This window comes from Lepidothrix coronata, unplaced genomic scaffold (genome assembly GCF_001604755.1).
Source record: "Lepidothrix coronata isolate B3197 unplaced genomic scaffold, Lepidothrix_coronata-1.0 Scaffold11, whole genome shotgun sequence".
In the NCBI taxonomy this organism is placed as follows: Eukaryota; Metazoa; Chordata; class Aves; order Passeriformes; family Pipridae; genus Lepidothrix; species Lepidothrix coronata.
Window position 1 is genome coordinate 6,509,816 of NW_016690191.1, and position 19,765 is coordinate 6,529,580.

At 39.1% G+C, this 19,765-nt stretch overlaps 1 protein-coding gene across 10 annotated transcripts in view; it reads right to left on the bottom strand.

The window, feature by feature from the left end:
* Positions 1–19,765, bottom strand: part of ADAMTSL3 (ADAMTS like 3) — a 180,465-nt gene that overhangs the window by 33,330 nt on the left and 127,370 nt on the right. For all 10 annotated transcript variants that reach the window (XM_017805094.1, XM_017805098.1, XM_017805099.1 and 7 more), the window contains 6 exons: positions 17,218–17,422; positions 16,237–16,384; positions 15,526–15,610; positions 8,546–8,832; positions 1,688–1,817; positions 446–638 (listed from right to left, as the gene is read on the bottom strand). In XM_017805094.1, coding sequence (XP_017660583.1) covers positions 446–638; positions 1,688–1,817; positions 8,546–8,832; positions 15,526–15,610; positions 16,237–16,384; positions 17,218–17,422 — 1,048 coding nt within the window. The remainder of the gene's footprint in view (positions 1–445; positions 639–1,687; positions 1,818–8,545; positions 8,833–15,525; positions 15,611–16,236; positions 16,385–17,217; positions 17,423–19,765) is intronic.

The window sequence follows — 19,765 nt, forward strand, 5'->3', positions numbered from 1 at the left end:
GATGAGAACTTGAGTTCAAAAATCAAACCTACCACCTAGATGCAAGCAAATAGTACAAATCTTGAAGAAAAACATGCATCTTACACACAGATATGCCTATGTCCCTCACCAGTTAATACATCTGGTGGGAGCTTAGGAAACTGCTCTTGAGACACAAAAAGAAAAAGAAAAAGAGAAAAGAGAAAAAAGAAAAAAGTTACAAGGAAAAAGCAGAAAAAAGCAGGTTATTGTGTTTGTAGAGCATAGAGAGAGAGATGATGCCTGGAGTAACTGATATCCTTCTGAAATCTTAAAAGGGACATCCTGTGACTGCCCATTGGCACAACAGTCAAAAGCAGCACTTTTGACCCTGGGTTAGTTTGTTCTAAGTTGAAACACTTACAGAAGGTGGGAAAGTCCCTGTCCAGAGAAGCACATTTAACCTTCTTCCGTAACCCAGTCATACCTGCTGCCATTCCTCAACGTGCCAAACAGGTGGACAATCAATCTGGTTACAAGCTTGTAATGAATGAGGCTTTTGGTCTTTGCACTCTTCAGCAGCAACAGCAGATCCTCCGGGCTGCTGGCAGGACACGTCTCGTGTCTGTATCCCAACGCCACAGGTCGCCGAGCAGTGTCTCCAGGGGCCGCTTTGCCACCTGTTCCAACAACACAGCCAAAGGATCACCTTTTAGCAACACACCTCAGACTGGGGAAGGAGCAATCCTGCCCAAACAGGGCCTAGCAAAAAACACAACTGCAGGCACAGTTATTGATCGATGGCTAAAACAGCCCTTTCGTTTGGATGAAACACAGGATTATAAATTGGATTTAAAAACTTGCAGGTAACAAGCAAATGCAGAAGTTATTAACTAATAAAGAGTAATTTTCAGACAAATTCTGACATTTCCTTTCAGAGTGCTCCTCTGAAAAAGCAGCCTGTTGGCAACCTGCTGACGTTTACATTTATAAATGTAAATATGTAAATAGATCTTTCTTACATTTGCAAAACTTCCTTTAAATGTGTATATGTTTTCTATAAAACATCCTGTTCCTGTTAACTTCTTGCCTACATTTAGCAAGAGCAGGTTTCTGCAAACACATAGAACAATATGCAAAGGATCAGGGATGTCAGAGATCAAAAGTGGGTAAATTATGCAGCGCACGTCAAAATTTCACATATGGCCCTTTCAAGTGACCAAATGATCTAGAGGTTTTCTTGAATTTGGAATGGGTTTCTTCTTTCCCCAGAATCTCCAAATAAACATAAGAAGCCATAAGAACTTTGTGGGGCTACTAAAGAAGCATTAAATGAAGGTACATTTTAATCCTGAATTAATTTTTTCATCATTCGGTAAGGATAGAAAGTAAATCTTCTGTTTCTTCATGAAATATACTTAAAATTTGCTTTCTACTACTAGAAGAGTTAAGGCTCTTTCTCCAACTATGGCAAATATTTAACACGGAAGAGATTTATTTCAGAAAAGGTCCCCTATTTTATTAGTGGGACGTGAAGAGTGGAAAAGGAGTGAACAAGACCAAAAAAACACCCCAATCCCAAAACCTCGTTTAAAACAGAAGTAGTGAAATTTCATCCCAAAGCATGACCACAGTTCTGCAATCTGAACCTTTTCTGAGAAAGCCAATGTTTATGTAAGTCCTATTAACCACTTCTTTGCCACGACATGGTTTCATTACTACAGTGTACCTCGGAGGGCAAAGCTTCATGTTGCAAGTACGAGTCATCGGTGGTGGTCTCTTGGAATTGTCACACAAGGTTTCGTTGACACCTTGTTTTGTCTCTACGTGCAGACACATTGCAATGGCTTCCTGTGTTCCTGAATTCAAAAGGAAAACGCTCGTGAAACAGTGAAGGTGGAAGAGATTCCTGTAAAGCTTACTCTTGAATAATACTCAGTAAAAAAGCTCGGAACGCTGAACTAGATAGAAGGCTTAAAAGTAACGTCTCAGAAAGGAACACAGAGAGAAGGTTTACATATTTAATGCTCAAAAGATATTTGTGAATTATATCTTGAACTTTACTTCTGTGATATTTAAAAGGCTTGATTTGACATTCTATCTCTCTGAAAAACAACAGAAAATAGATTTGTCTGTCAAGACACTATCAGAGGCTACATCTGCTGGTTCTGTAATGATCCTAAGCCAACTACTACTTTCACTGCCAAAATCAGGGTAAAAGTGATTCCTTCTCACTTAACTTGCCTTTAAGCTAAAGATCTGCAAAACTGTTATTAAAAACTGCAGAAAACCTGCAAAACTCTAGTCAGGAGAAAGGTTCTGTGTTTAGTCAGCCATTCTCACAGTGGCCAAGAGATGCAACAGTTTTGCTGAAGGCAGCAAATCTGACCCAGCCTAGAGCTTTCCTCACTCGTGACCATTCTTGGCACCTTCTGATCTGCAGCTACCTGGATCTTATTACTGAAGCATGAAAGATTACTAATACTCGAATTTCTATGAGTCAAAATGAAATGTAATCTAAGTTTCCTTTAGAACAAGTCAGCTTAGTGAATACACATTTTGTGAACTACTTCTATTTTAAACCTATGTAATTATCCAATTTTCTATATCGTATTTTTTTAGTATGCAAACCTTGCTCAGTTTCAAAGCTCACTCACATGCACATGAAATACAAGATGGTTGTGATGTGCCTGGGGGATTCTGTGTATCTGGGATGTTCTATATAAGCAATGCTAATGATCATAACCTTATAGAACAAAAAAAAGCACTGAAATAATAAAATATACCTATTTTGTTGTTTCCAGGTAAAAAGAGTTACAGTTTCAGAGAATTTAAATCCATTTCATTCTTATCTTTCACTTATCTCCAGTGCTTTTGTAAGGAACTTATTTTCAGCAGCAGGTTATATTTCTTTTCTTATGACCAATTCCTAAGGTTTCAAAGAGAGCTGCATTTTTTACTGGAAACCTTCACTAACCACTTCATAGTATCGCCTATGACATTACCTCAAAACAACACCACAAAAGCTGCTACAACTATTCCTGATTCTGTGTCAAATATGCACAATGAGCAGTTTCTTGTCACCGCTGACCATCAGCCATTCTGATCCCAGTGGGCTCCATGAAATACCCCACACTCAAAGTTCTGCCTCCATGCCAATGGCCCATATTTCTTTCCTGTACATGAGCACTGTCATTCTTTTCATAAACCAAAGCTGTTCCTTCTGTCTATAAATAATTCTGACTTAGTCCAGTGTATCAGCCAGCCCAGGCCACAATCCCTCCCTGCAAAACTTGAGCCAGTCCAGCTACTTCAGACACTCCAGCAGGGGTAAACCAGCAGTGATTTTCAGAATAACATGGATTCTAATTTCTTTCAGGTTCTCTGGTACACCTCGAGATCCCCTCTGGGACTCATTTTCAGTTCAGAAAGACCTTGTTATATAAATGTTTTGACTACATCTACAAAGTGATGAATTTTTATAGAACAAAAGACCTGACCTTAAATATGATTGACAACCCATTCAGTTCTCTTGTATCAAAGTATTGATAATTACATTTAAGTAGAACACACAAACTGTGGAAAAACTATTTTACTAGTGAGGCTGAGAATAAATACTTAACCACAAATACCATGACCATAATGCAGACATGAAAATGCCCAAAAGATGACAAACCAATAAACATAATTTTTTTTCTATTGCACATTGACAACAAGGAGAATCAAATATTTTCTGTCCAGTCAATCCCCATGTGTTTGTTTAAACAGGAGCAGCTTCCCTTTCCCCTTACACAGGAAATGCAAATTCAGCTGCCTACAGGAGGGAAGTAAGAATTTAGAAACTGTTCCAGTAGAAACAGAATGGAACTACCTGAAGAGCAATCAAGACCATGTCAAGCACCCATATAATCTCTATTTTAGGTCAAAATCTACCCTATGCGACCAACCTTCAGCTTTGCTGACCTCACTGTGATCCTGTGGGAAAACTGCACTCTAAGGTGGTGCTGCTGCTCTGGAATAGGTTGTAATAGGTAGTATCTTCTTAATATCTCACACAAAGGAGGGGAAAGAAGCAAGATTCCTTTCAGACCATCTAAATTGGCAATAATCCCAAGGGAACTTTTTATCTTGGTGTTATATAAGCTAAATTGGCCAGCCAAATGAACAAAAGGCACGTCATACCAGCTGATGGGCTTTCACTGCAAATTGCCACCTGGAGTTCATTAAGCCATTCCTGCCTTGTAGCACGACCTGCACAGCTTTAATTGTATTAGGAGAAGGAAATGTTGATATGTGGTGTGTATTTCATTTGAGTCAAGCAGAGAGCACAAATTGCAGTAGCAATTCTTTCCCACAGCGGCCCAATTGAAAGAAAACTTACACCTTGTTTTGATGCTGAAAGTACAAAAGAGATACTAAAGAGTTGTTAAATACCTGCCGAACACTCCCTTCCTGTTGCTTAGTTCTCAGTTCGAGAGCTTTATTCAATAAATAGCTGCACTTATTTGATGTTACATTTGCTTGAATGTCTTCACAATTAATCAGATTTCTCACTCCAAACTATAATTTTCCATTAGTTGGGAACTTCAATCACTGATAAATTTCTTACTCTACATCAATTGGAAAGCGGAAAAATCTATTATTCAAACAAGCAAAGTTTTATATGTATGACTTTCTTGGCTTATAATATAAACACAGTAGATAATTTAACTAAAACATTATGTATGCAGCAGGGAGCATTAAGTATTTTTACAGTAATGTGATGCATTATTGTAGTAATTACCCTACTATTCCGTGAAATCGAATATTTTCTATTTTAACCCAGCATTCAAACCACATACATTTACATTCTTTTACAATCTTTTCTGTGCATTGAAATACACAGTGCACGAAGCTGTGTTAAGAGATCAAAATGCTTGAAAAAAGCCCAGAATTTTTGTTTCTGCCTCTTTTAGAGTACAAAGAAAATAGGGGTTGAAAGTTGCTGTGCTAAAGGTAAGAGGGTGGATCTATTCTCTATGCTTGGAAGAGGAAGGACAGATAGTTTCAGTTTGGTGGCTGCTTAATAATATGTACTAACAGGTGAAGAAATGCCAATCCCTCAGCCTCTCTGGAAATCTGTTTTAAACTTCTGTAAAAGAGTAAACAGGATCTGCCATTAATGAAACCAGTGATAGGAGTAACAGTTATCAAACTGACTACAACACAAGTTGAGAGCAAATGCTCTCAGCTTTATATGTGAGTCTCAGAAAGGTCATTGTGTTTCTTAGAGCCCTTAAATTTGGCTAGAATCCATCGATTTTCTAAGAATCTCAGGTTTCTCATAAATAAAATGGTAAACTTTTAGCCCTTATGGTCCAGACAAAAACTCAAAAGCACAACTTGACTGCACCCTAAAGTTTCCAAAGCCACAGACTATAGAGGAAATAATAGGAAGTTCCTATGTTATTTATTATTTAATCTCATTATTTTTAGGCCAGTGTAATTACTTAAAGGGGCTCAAATCATAATTTCTAAAGCATATGGAGTATAAATAATAATAATTGCTTTTTACAACCAAAATCCACCTCTTGCAACTGAAGGTATATTTAAACAAGAAAACATTCAGTGATTTTTTTAAAATGGAAAACATCCCTTTAAAATACCATTGAGTAGTTAAATGGTTGACAAAACTAAATAAATACTATACAATACAACAAAAACATTTCAGGAGTACTCTTTATTCTGATAACAATTCTCTACTGAAGATATTATGAGAAATAAAACTTATGTTGGGGGCTTTCGCACTAGGGCCAAAGTTATTCAGATTTAAAAGAAAACAAAAACAAAACTGAAGAACCCCCCGAAAACATTCCAGAAAAATAAAGGCAAATCCTGAGATCCCCAAGCACATAGTTGGCTTACTTTCAGTTTGGGATTTCTTCAGGCACTGAAGGAAAAACAGATCTTTAGCTTTCAGGATGGTTACAGAGCTTCCTATGAATATTTAAGGCGATATCTGCCTTATGACAAACAGGATCCAGCAACTTCCATTTGCACTCATGAAAAGACTGATGAAAGAAGCATTAATTATGGTAAGAGCCATAACACAACAGCTGTTCTGGAAAGCTGCAAGTTGTATGGCACTCCAAGTGCTGTGCACACACGTTTGGTGAAGAAAGCACAAAAATGACCCAAGACTCATGTTACTACTGCTCTGGAACTGGAAAGATGATGTTTGATATTGCCTTGCAGATTGCTCTGTAACTCTAATACCTGAAAAACCCCAGTGTTTCCATCTGCAGTTTTTTGTCTGCTTTGCAGAGACCAGAGAAGACTTTGAATTACAAGTCTAGTCTGTATGAGGATTAAAAAAAAAGGTGCAAGTGACAAGCTCTGAAACAGAGATTCGGACCTTGCTCAAATAGTGGCTATAAAGCTTCCAGCCTACATAGACCCTGCAGACTTTTCCCTCATTCAGAGAGAGTTAAGCACCAAGAAATGGGGGTAGGGAGTTCTGAGGATACAGAAATCCACAGGAATTTATTTTAATAGCCACTGCTAGATATGTACATACTAGAGAAAAAGTACCTAATATAATTTACATTACACTGGGATATTCCAAACTCAGACAACATTTATTTCTTGTAACGAAAGAGTTCATCTAATTGAAATGAAATTTGAACATAAAACTTAGCAGAAATGGATCAGCTACTTTGAACTACACAATGGAAAAATAGTAGACAGTGAGATCATTAGTTAGTACATTGCAATAAGTTGGAAACAGAAGAGATGTCTGGTTCCCCTAAAACTATTTATCGGCAGGTAATTTTTGGTCTGTTTGAAAGCCTTTGCCAAGGCAGCCAGAAGACCAGAACTGATAGAAGGAAAAAAATCACTGGTACCTAACTAGCATAGCAGCACAGGGGCTGCTGAAGCTGTTCATTGATAAAACACCCTGACAACTTCCCACATTTCCCTGGAGCATCACATAAGGAAAATGTCTAGACACAGTACCAATGATACCACAGAAGTCTTAAGAACACAAACAGATATTGTCTTTCAAACTTCTTCAAGTGGGAAATTTCTACTGCATATCAAACAAATGGTTTGGATCACTATGAACACCTACAGGACAATTCTAGGTCAGAGATCCTACCAAATTCATGAAAGGGTCAGAAGTCAACGTGAGATTCTGCTCATCAGTAATTCTGAAGTTCCCTCAGATGAAACTACTATATTCAGTACAGGATCCTTAAATTACTATCAGCTTGCACACCAAGGGCAAGTGGATGCTTTATGCATGGACAAACACCCATGAAGATGCAGGCACTGTAAACATGCACATGTGCAACAGCAGGAAAACACTAGAGATTATTTCAATCTAGCTATCTGATGATGTCCTCAAAGTTGAAAAACTTTGGAGTTTTAGAACACCTCCTTATTTCCTTATTTCTAAAAACATTTCTCTCCTTAAAAAAAGAAACAGAGACAGTCACAATAGCTGTCACTTCCACCTCCTGTTTATACTCACTTAATTGGACTACAGTCTCTCCTCCCCTGCCAGGCATAATGCCCACTGCAGGTCGTGCAGGGGATGGGATGTTTCAGCTTTCATGATCACATGTGCTGTTACTCCTATGGATCAACCCCCTCAGTAAACAGCAGTAGTAACTGATAAAGGAGGCACTATCCATCACTTACCATCCTGCTGATCCCATTCTGGGGCATCCCTCCCAGCTTCTGTCTTCCAGGTTTGAACTGGTGAACAGCACAAAAGAGGCTGCTGTCTGTGAGCTCTATTTAGCTCTCTGCTTCCAATTGTTTCTGTTCTTCCCTTTTCTACATTTTTTATTTCTTCTATGGGTACAACTGTCTTCACTTCCCACTGATGTCAGCAGTCCTGTCATATATAGGTGTGTTCACAATTCCACTGCCTCCACTTAACACTTCATAACTCACTTGTGTTTGGTCCCAAAGTACAGTATGTAGTAGCAACCTTGTCTAGTAACATGTACTTAGGACGACAAGGAGATTCGATTACATCCAAAAAGGAATGTGCCTAACTACTTGCAGACAGATGTATGGCACAGAGTTCCTGTGGAGGGATAGAGAGCACCAAGACCAAAACTAACTCCTGTTTGATCTTGGTGCTCATAAGGCTGAAAGCGAGTCTCCCTAATTAAAACTTTGTATTCCTACTTTACTGCAGAAAATGGTAGCATTTCGGAAGATAAAGAATAAACGTGGGAATTTTAGCTCTGTAATCATACACTTTCAGTTCCTAGGAAAAGATAGGTCATCTAAAATATTCCCAGCACTGATGCATCAAACATGCTGGTATCACTGACTACCTGGCAGAGGCTCCTGCAGCAGCAAGACTAAAGCAAGTCGCTTAACCAAATAAAATCAGTGTTTGAGAAATGAAACGAAGTAGTTTGAAATACTCTATGGATAGCCAAGAAATATGTTAAAGCTTGTAGCTGCATGTTTTCCTACAGATCAACGTAGCTACTTTAGGGTAACCCTAACAGAAGACCCAACAGTATCAAACAATGCCAAATTCTTACAACTCAAGATAAATAAGTAAATAAATAAATAAAGGTACCTCCAAGGCACGTGGCTGAACAAGGAGTAAACCCAATGTATTCCCAGTCGTAAATCACATTGCCATCTTCAGCATGTGAAAATTCTGGTGTGTAGGGGACAGGATCACTATCACAGGACACCTGGTGACAGACTCGTTCTGTTGGTGGCTTCTCATCTTCACACTCCTCCTCAGGCAGCTCAACCTCGGTCTGAGTAAACGCGAGAAGAATTCGGCACTTCACGTCCCGCACCTGTACACCACTGCCACACGTGGCACTGCACGGGGACCAGGGCTCAGGAATAAACCTGCAAATAATCATAGTGCAGCAGAAACACTGCCATTTTATTCCACGTAGTTGTGTCTGTGTGTGCACAGTGTATTTATACACAGAGCAGACAATACATTAGACACAGAGCAGACAATACATTATACTATTTGATACTTTAATAGAATGCAGAGTCAAGTGTCTTCAGTCTTTCACTTGCCTCCCATTCTAAGCCATTTACCAAAATTCACAAAAAAATCTAGGAAAGAATCACAAGGAACAGGGAAAAGCTGTATCCTTTTTTGAGGAAAAATGGATATAATCTAAGTCTCCTTCTCAGTCTCCTTCAGTGCTAAAAAAGGGAAACTCGTGAAGATATTTCTATACAACATAAAATAGCTCCCCAGGTACACAGACTTGGGCATATGCCAAAAGTATATTTGCAGTCTGCTTAAATCTGAGAGGCCCTCACCTTATGTTGTACTAATAATTAGCAATGAGAGAGAAGAGGAGCACTTTTCAAATCCAGCTATCTCCAATGCCCACCACCACAGGCTGCTCTTCAGATTCAATCTTGGAAGCAGCCTCTCATCTTCAATAAAGAAGCCTGACCAGAACAGCCTATAATCCATCATTTTTATTAGAAAGCATTTATGCTCCTGATGAACTACAGTAAAATCTCATTTTACAGATTGTGATTTTGTTATGATATTCCCTGACTTTGAGGGCCACTGACAGTAATTTTCAAAATGGCACAAGAGTCAAGGGGTTGAGTTTCATTAATAAAGTCATGCTGGGTGGCTCTGGGGTATATTTTGTAAGAAATCAAATACAGAGTTGACATTTTGTTTCAAAAGGCTGTAGTTGCTCTTTATTATGTGTCCAAATGCAGCTGATGATTAAAACACCAGCAGGAGATACAGGAGGATATATTTGACGAATGTTAAAAATGCATTTGGGAGGAAAGATTCAAATTAATATTCAAAGATTTTCCCCTTATCTTGGATTAAGAATTATCTTTTCTTTACTGCAGGAAAGCTGCCCTTACAAATATAAGAACAGTTGTGTAAGACAAAAATCAGTATTTATGCTCTGCATACACAGCAAGCACAGAAAAATGTCAACAGTGTGGTTGATTCTGTTCAGTTTATCATCTTGCGCCAATAACTTCTTGCCAGTGTACACAGAGGAAGAATCAAACAGAAGAAAGGAGAACAGATGGGTGGATAGCCTGTAAGGATACTCCAACTCAGTCCTTGGGATAGTCACCCAGGCTGTGACTGAGACAGACCCCAAGGCAGACTTTCTCTGGGGGAAAAGACTATTCCCATTTCCAACAGAGGTTACAAGGCTAACTGGTTATTCTTTAAGGAGATGTTAAAGAAATACATATACAACTCTACTACAAAGATAAATATATAAAAGCCCATCAACGTTTCTTTGAACAGTCTCAGGATATTTGTTAGAGCTAAATAGTCCTCAACAGACCTCAGTAAAGGGCACACTATCCCCAGCTCCTCTTCACACCGAGGAGAACTGCAACTGCTCATCCTTCACAAATCTGACTACCTTCCAAGTAGATGACCATACTGATTTTTATTGGAAGAGGACTATCAAAATGATGGATGGCTGTGTCATACAGTGCTCAAATTGGAGCAAATGCCCCACTGGCACAACCCAACAGCCCACTGAGTCCGAGGGCACAGCTGCTGGGGGTCAATGTCCAGATGCTCTTGATAGCAAGTTGGAATGGGAAAAGCTGCAAAGGAAGGCTTTCTCTCACTCCAGTAGATAGAATCAGCTTAACCCTGAAACAGCAGACTTCACAGTCTTTTCAAAGCCAGCCATGCAAACTACCTAAGGTGTGCATGGCAAAAGCACCCTCATCCAATGAAACACTTAAGCATGTGCCTAACTTTAGGCATATTAGCTGTGCTTTGAAGTCAATGGGACGATAATGTGTTCAGAGGGAAACTTGTGCTTAAGTGCTTTATTGGATCAAGGCCAGTGTGCACAGGCTTCACAGAATGATTACTTTCTTCTCCTTCTGTGTAAAAAAAAAAACCACCCAAAAATTGAAGTCCATTTGTAGCTATGTACCTAATTGAAAAAATAAAACTGATGGACATTTATAGTTGAAAAGAGTTGGTTGGTGTTCTAACCACACCTAGGAGTCTGTAGTCTGAAAGCATAAGTTGTTTTGGTAAAAGCATGACAGCAGCATACCAGAAATAAATGTTAGTTTTGTGTACTGCTAGTTGAGTGCATTAAAACATTCCACAATAATGTACAATACGTTCTTTTGAAATCCTGTAAAAATTAAAAGAAATTTTGAACCTTAGCAATCACTTCCTTCAGCAACCAATTGATTTATAAAGAAACTCAGAAAATTCTAAGCATTTTTTTTTTTTTTGGTTTCTAGCAAGGCTATGTTAAATTGAGCTTTTCCTGTTGAATATTAGTGTTTGATATTTTTTCAGTGAAGTGCAAGATAAAAATGCAACACACAAAACACTTTCTATTCTACCTTGGCATTTGCTAAACCAGTCACATGACTATTGAAATCCTAAATTATAGAACTGCTCCAAGGATGATCATGTTAAAGTCACACTAAGTACCTTCAATAGAAGCCAATGAAGATTGCCAATAAAAAATTAGAGCAAGGAACTGACTGGACAATGAAAAAACTGAATTTTATCTGAATTTTTAGTTTAGGCATATGATTTTTTTAATTTTTACTTTATATTTAACATTCAAAGGCAAAGCCTGTGACAAGTCACTAAAGCCAACACCACCAGCCTCAGAAGTGATGTATTTTTCACTCAGTGGCATTCCCAGCATACACGTGGCAATGCTTAGGGCACAATACTTCCCTGAAGTAAACTCAGTCTGCCTTCAGTGGGCACACACTCAGAGTTATCTCAGGTACGGATTAGGAAGCATCAGAGTACTTGTACTGCAATGCCTTGCAGATCATTGGGAATTTATAATGAGTAGGACAGTGGTAAATGAAAATTTTCTGAGATCTTTAAGTTTGCAGATGAGACATCTGATTAAAAAAAAAAACAGAAAAGCATGGAAAAATGCAAATTTTAGCAGGTTCAACTTTTCACAAATCAGCCTTTTTGTACAGTCATTCTTCCCAGTGCAATACAGAACTAAAATACTTCTATTTGTGCAAATATAAATAATGAACACAGTACAGAGAGAGCACATCAGGCTGCAGTGTTACCAGTCAGGCTAATGGGAATGTGCATTCACCTGGTGCACGCTGTAAAAGCCCAAGTAGGATGACCTGGAAAATAAAGCAGTGACCTAAACTACTGGTGATAATACTGGGACAGAGCAGCCCAACACAACCAAACCAAATCTGACCTGAAAACTGAACTCAGTGCAGTCCCCTGCAGCTTTCTAAAGACTTCGAAAACACGGTGTTTCCCCCCCCCCCCTCATGCCTGTATTTCTTGCTTTCAGTAAAGACAGGAAATGCCTAAATCCTGAAAAAAAAAAAAAAAAAGGGCTGCTCTTGTGATATTTCCAGTTCTAGTGCACCAAGGGGCCTGGATAAAAGTTTGAATTATCTGAAATGCTGGCTGTTACTGGGGCAGAACTTCCACAACGCTGACAACCTGCCCCTCCCTACAGCACCACCACTGCTCTAAACAGTCACACTGCTGGTTTTATCAACATTTAGTCTAATGTGTTTCACAAAATCACCAGCCCATTTTCAGAGAAGGAGCTGTGAAAAATGGGTAATTCTCTGTCGCCAAAGGCACAGCGAGGACATTTCTGTGAAAATGACTCCAATACAATGAGTGTGAACCATTGTGAGAGACACTGCACTTCACATCCAGGGAGTACAACTCCACAAGCCTAGTGATCACTTTTTAGCTCATATTACTGAAAAAACGTATCAGTTTTTGAAACCATTTCAGCTTTGTCCTAAGCCATGACATTGAAAAGCAGTTGAGGTGTCCATTTCTATAACTTAGGACTAATAAAAAGGATGCAAGAACTTGCTTGATCTTCTCTGTGAATCCCACTGTAACTAAGAAGGCTCGAGGGAAGAACATTTAAAATAATGATTGGTATCAACTGTCATCACATTCCACAACTAAAAACTAAAAAGGTCAGACCTACATTTTTCTTGGCCTCACTTTAAGGACAGTCATTTTTTATTTTGCTAATAATAAAAAAAAGAAGCTTTTGAACGTTCCCCCTCTATGTAAATTCAGGACACCAGCCGTGGTAGACCACAGCGGCAGAAATATTTATCTTCCACAAGCTACTTTTGGCATATCCATCACTTGTGGGTTCTAAAACACAGCTGCATTTATTCTCTTATTCATTATCAACTAAAATATCACACAAAAGCAGAGAACGACGGTTGTAATAAAAGGATGTATTAGAAGTTGAGACTTCATATTGTGGTTTAAGTTTGCACGACAAGAGAATAACTAAAATTAAAAGTGATGGCATTTTACCAAGGAAATCATAAGTGTCCTGCTAGGCAGAGGTGGGCTATGAGTTATCACTGTGTCATGTATAAATTACAGAAAACAAAATTAAACAGATCCAAACCAGAGGAAAATCTTGTTATAATTTATTCTGAGAAAAGTAACTTACTGCTACAGTTTCTTTTTAAAACTTAAATCCATGACCCAAAAATCTGTCTCTAACTGGAAAAGACCAGAGCAGTTAGGGCACAAGGTTTAAGGCATCGATGGAGAAACTCTCTGGTTGAAAACCATTGTCCACATGGCCAACAGAAAATCTGCAAAAAGGAATGAAGTCAGGGACCAGTTATTTCTAATTTCCCCTTACCTGCCAGCTTCCTTAGAAGACTAAAGTAAGAGCAGTTGGCAGCAGAATACAGGCAAAATTAAACTAATGGGGAATCTGGCTGCAGTGTTAGAGCTGGGTCCCAGGAGAGCCCAGAATGCCCAGATTAGGAAAGCACAGCACCTCAGCCACACCTCAGGAAAGAGGGGATGGCCAAGAGGAGTCATCGGCAAGAAGTGGTTGGAGGAACCTTTTAGACTTAGGTGAAGATGCTTCTGGAAAATGTGAAGGAAGGTCTCAGGACAGGATGAGGATCATTAATGGAAGATGAAAAACATCTCAGTCTCCAGAATAAGTGAAGAAGAAAAAAGATTCAGGAAACTGCAAAACTGCACAGGTGTGACAACACTCTGGGAACTCGAACACATGGATCCATTCACAGGGTGAGGCTGCAGTGGAATACATCTGTCATAACTAGGAAGGATGAATTACTGCTTCCTTTGTCAGGACAAGGTACAAAGAAACCATGACAAAGTTTCCAGCTCATTTCTGTTATATTCTATATACACTCTGAACCAGATGCTGTGTCCCTGCCAGTCCTCCCTGCTTGTTCTGTCAGACTGATGCTGAAGGACCCTAAAAACCTAGAAACTGCATTAGCTCACAGTTGCCACAGCAGGATTTTGTAATGCTAGAGATAATTTTCTTTATAGCTTCGTGCTGAACACTCTTTAGAAGTGGCCTCATACACCTCTATTCTGCTATGCTGACATTCAACAGGCACATTTGGTTGCATCACCCCTTTCGACAATCACACTTTATTTTTATGTCTTTGCTACTACCCTGCCTGCATTCAGGGCCACCAATTTGGAGAGTGAAATAACTGCTCACAGTAGGCTGACACTTGACTTGAGAGGCTAGTGCAGTGAAAAGTTTAAAGTACAGTCACCATAACTATATAAACACCTGTTTGGCAAGAGGTTTCTTCTGTGAGTCAGTGCAGGTGTAAAGATTTTATTACTCATGATCACACCTGTTGCTACATGCGTGCCAAAAACCAGGAATAGCTAGATGGAAGAAGAAAAATAAGCATAGGGCACACTCCGCTCTCAGAGAAATATAAATCCAAAGGAACTTCAGTAAGCTCACCTAAACTATTTCAAACTGACATTATTACAAAGAGTGTAGAATTCTGCAGAGCACAACAAAATACTGTTCAAAATCTCTCATGAAAACCTTATAGAAAATTAAATACTATATATTAATATATTACATATACATATATATGTATGTATGTATGTATGAAATGTACACAAGGGTTATAAGCAACTGTATGGATGCCCTAACATAAGAGAGTCAGGAACAAGTGTAGTTGGATTTAAGTTATGCTTTCATCCTTAGAACTTGCAGGGCTCAGGCTCATCAGTTTTTAAGGGGACTCACAAAATCCAGATGCCATTTCACACATATACACATGTAAAATAGCACAATTTACCCCCACAGATTAGCTAAGCTCAGAGATCAGCAGGTTTTTCTCACTTTCTTTATGCGCTGGTCTCACCCCCCAAGGAAATCCTGGCAAGCCTACAAAGTACCTCTTAAGTTTTAATACAACCACTACATTCTTGAGGTAAGAGCTACGACTGGGATAGAACAACTGAATTTATTTAATTTATATGTGCTGAAATGTTTCCACGTGCATTAATTAAGGCTTAATTAGGCTCAGTTAGGACCCCTTTGAATTGCTCGAATGATATCAGGACACTGTAATAGTGTAGCTGCACGTCATCCAGAACAGGAGCTCCAGAAGCAACTGAGATGGAAAATTAGGAACAGCTCACAACACAACTCATCTCCCAAGGAGGGTCAACGGTCAAAGCAAACTGCACAGCAACAGTCATTCCAGATATCTGCAAAACACACTGGGAATGTTTCTTCACAATGTACTTACGTTGGCTCTTCTGAGACTGTTACGGTCTCTTCCATTTCATGGGCCTGTTTAAACCATGGCAATTTTGCTTCCACAGGACTTTTTTCTGGTAGAGGAAAAAACCCCCCCAAACATTCAGTAATTCCTCCAAAATCAAAGCAAAATGTAGATGTTAGCATTATTCACCTTCATATTGCCTATTGATCTAATGCTTTTGAATAAAGATAAAACTGGATAATAGAACAACATTTACTAGAGAATTTCTTCGTGATGTTTGAGCTCCATTCTTTATTTTAAATGTGCAGAAATGGAGAAGGAAACCAGTTTGATTACAACTTAATGAGCTGCTGAGGCCCACTGAGAATGCTGACACATTTAACAAGAACAAACAAACAAGATCCCAGGTGATACATATGGAGTTTCATTTTAAGTATTATTGAACAATTCCTACTCCCCATGTTAACCTCATTTATTTTGGTTTTCCCAAGTTGACCAGACTGTATAGATTCAGTTTGCACGTTCACCTCATGAGAGTCTGGCCACATTATCAGCAAAAAATATCAGCAGGGCACTTTTCCTAGCACCAATAATTAAAGTGCTTGTTTCTGCCAAGGCTGAAATAAGTCCTAGTAAATTCCAGCTTCTGGCATTTCTGAAAAAGGTTACCAGGGGCTTTTAATTCTCTGAACAAAAATGTAAAACAATAACAGACCCAGACAAAATTCCAGTTACCTTTTGGCTTGTAACACGGTATTGGCACGATGCACTCCTCTTTTATGTGCAGTTTAAGTTGTGGGTTACAGCCCCCGACGTGCTGCCCGCGGTGGTCAATGCACAGCACCACTCGGTACCGCAAGCCTCGGCCACAGGTCACTGTGCACTGCAGGAGACAACACAACCACCTCAACCTATTTCTTTATTGTATTTACAAATACTCTTAAAAAGGAAATTACAAGTACTGATGACGTGCTGACTTAAGTTTTTCCATGGAGACGCATGAATTTGTCCCTGCATTGCTAAGCGAGTAAAGAAGAGGTTGATGCTGGAAAAAAAAGTCTAAGTTTTGGGAATGCAAGTGATTTCTTGGGGTTCTATAAAGCTTATCTGATTGGCAACAGAACCAGAGATGGCTGTGCACTGAGAATACACCCTCTCACAGTGGTCATTTGCAGTTAAAGCTGGGTCAGGCATGCTGCAGTTTCTACACTCTGTGTCAGTGATGTCATTTGGATGAACTAAGGAATTATAGGAGTGCTGAGCTATCTGGCTGTATCAGATAACCACAGCCAGGACAAGTTGGCTTATGCTCTTGTTACTGTAATGAAAGGCAAGAATGCTGGAAAATCACCCTTGCAGACTTGCCAGCCCCTAAGACAGACGTGCCTTTAGCTCTTATATCCAGTGAAATACCACATTTATCAAGAACCGAGACATAAATGGCCTGATTGCAGAGGGACCTCACCTCTGTCTCTAACTTCTCCTCCATATAAAGCAGGAATTCAAAAGGCATAAAGAATTCTACATGCATTTTCCTCCACATGGACACGTGAACGTTTTGATTATCAGGCAGAATTGCTTAGTGCAAACTTCTCCTAGCAAGAACTATGAATCATCTTTCAGGGCTGCACTTTTCTCATAAACACATGGTAACACAAGACTGGAGGCTTCCTTTAGAAAAGAAAGACTAAAGGTCCAAAGTACTTTTCAACTTACTTGAGACCATTCCATTGCCACCCACTTTGGACAATCAAACAGATTGCAGGTCTGAATGACTTTGGGCTTTGGGGCATACATGCATTTCCATTCTTCCACTTGCAGTATCTCTCCATGAATGGTCTCCTCTACACACACAAAACTCCTCCTCTGAATACCACCTCCACAGGAAACTGAACATGCAGTCCATGGATTATGTTCCCACCTGGAAAAAGAACTCAGATATATTAAAAATAAGACTCTTTTTTATTCCAGTAACCTCTATTAAAAGAGCAAAATACTGAATCCAACCGTAGTGTCAATTAAAAACCACTAATAGTTTGTTTAGATTCTCACCACACACATATATATTGAATCACAGAGCCACATTGCAATATTCCAGGCTCAAATTCATGTGCAAAATCAGAAGAAAGACAAAAATACAAATTTATTTCCAAAAATAACTGAAAATCTTATTTTTGTACACGAGTTAAAGACCATTAATATACTGAGCTGGATTACTGGAATGAATTTACTTCTAAATAGTCTAGATCACCTAAACAGAATATTTTTTATTTAATTTACATGGTCATACAGACCCTTATTACCAATGTCAGAGGCCAAGAAGCCTCATAGGTACTTGAGATCCTATGAAGTCCAAAGACAAAGACAGATCAGGCTGTCCTGACTCAGGGTGTTACTATCCACAGTTCCTCACCACTGCCCACATTATTCAGATTACCCTTAAAAAAAATCTGTTCAGGAAGTAATTTTAATGGGAACTCTAACACTTAGGGTAAAACCAGACATTTCGTATCAAACTGCCTTGGTCCATAAGGACTGTGAAGAAATTGTGACAGGCATCATTTGGCTGGTCATCACTGCAGTTCTGCAAGAGTTTTCCACCCTCATTAAAATGCCATTGAATGGCCTCGTATTCCCACTTTCCAGCTTGCTTCAAGCAAAAGGCAGCTCTCATCCATCCCAGCTGTTTTGGTTAATCAAGCCGATTCCTCCCAAAGCAGGGCAATGCACAGATTAAAGAAAATTTAAGATTAAGAAAAAATTGTGAACCAGCAGAGCTGTGGGATAGTAGCCTCCAACAGAGGGATAATAAACAACGTTTTGGAAAGGAAACTCTTCAAAATGGACATCTATCCACAATCTTTGACCTAACTACAATAAAAACAGCAAATGTTGCACCACCTGAAGTGAGAATTATCTGGAGGTTTTTAGGCTACAAACTCAGGTTCATTTATCTCTCACCCTTCACCTCTTATCTCCTGCTTTCTTTCCACCATCCACCTAAATCAAAGGCAAGGCTTGGGAAATGATTGAGTCCTGCATCACATCTTATGGTTCATCAATGTCCTGTTAGTTAAAACTTATTTCTATTACAAATGCAGGGGCTCAGAAAGGATCATGAAAATAATTATATCCATTATGAACAATGGACTCAGCAAGTACTACAATATCCCACCAAAATCAATTAATCAAGAGTAACTTGGCTATCACAAAGGAAGTCATCATATCAGAGTTGATGAAGCAAAGGCCTATAAATCAAAGGTAAATTTAAGCAACTACTACATACTTTTTATGATGCAGCAGGTAAATCAAGGACACTTCCTATTTTAAGCAATTCATTAAGCTGCCTACAAAAACATATTAATCATGCTTAAGCTCAATGGAAGAATGAGTATATATACTCATGAGTATATATAAATGCACAGCAAGCCATGGAACATTAGCCATAGAGTATATATTCAAAAGAATTCTGAATAAAGCTGTATGCTGAGATACTGATAACATATCACAAATACAAAACCCGTTTGAAGAGCAACAGTTATACTGTTCTTTGACTTAAATGAATGGTCAGTGTTAACTCATTTTCTTTAAAAATCTCAGGAACTAAAGAGCAATTAACTATTTAATGAATTAGCAGCTCATGGATTTATATAGGTAAGGCTCACTGTGCTATGTGTAATACAAGGCTTGCAAGTGTTTATAGCATGAAGTTTTATAGTTGTTTTTCTTTATCTCATCAGTTTCAAACACACTCCAGATCCCATACTCCCACAAGCATTTTCAAGATGGAGTGAGGTCCGTGGCTACTGGGGAGAAGGGGGGTCTTGGGCAAGCAGTCAAGGAGATACTTTCCAGAACCCACAGCTGTCAGGGGATCCTCAACAGTCCAACAAGTCTGAAATAAATGGAGGCATTCCAAAAGCTTTAAAAGAAAATTTTCATCCTGGGAAATTTTTCTATTTATTTCAAAAGAATTCTCCATCTGTAAAAATATTTCAGTGGGGCATTTACAACTCTAGCCACAGGAGAACTCTTTCAAGATTTTGTGGTGCGCACCACGACTTTCCCACAAACTTCCTCATGTGAATGGGAAAGCAGTGGTAAACACCACGGGACTGCAGAGCAGCCCTCCACATGGCCCTCGTGTTATGTAGGAGGTGTGATGTTGGACTGCTGGGCGAGGTGAAGGAGCCTGTACAGCTTTGCTCCAGTGTATCTACAGTACTTTGGTTTTCCGCCCGCTCTGCAAGACCAATCCTGGGTC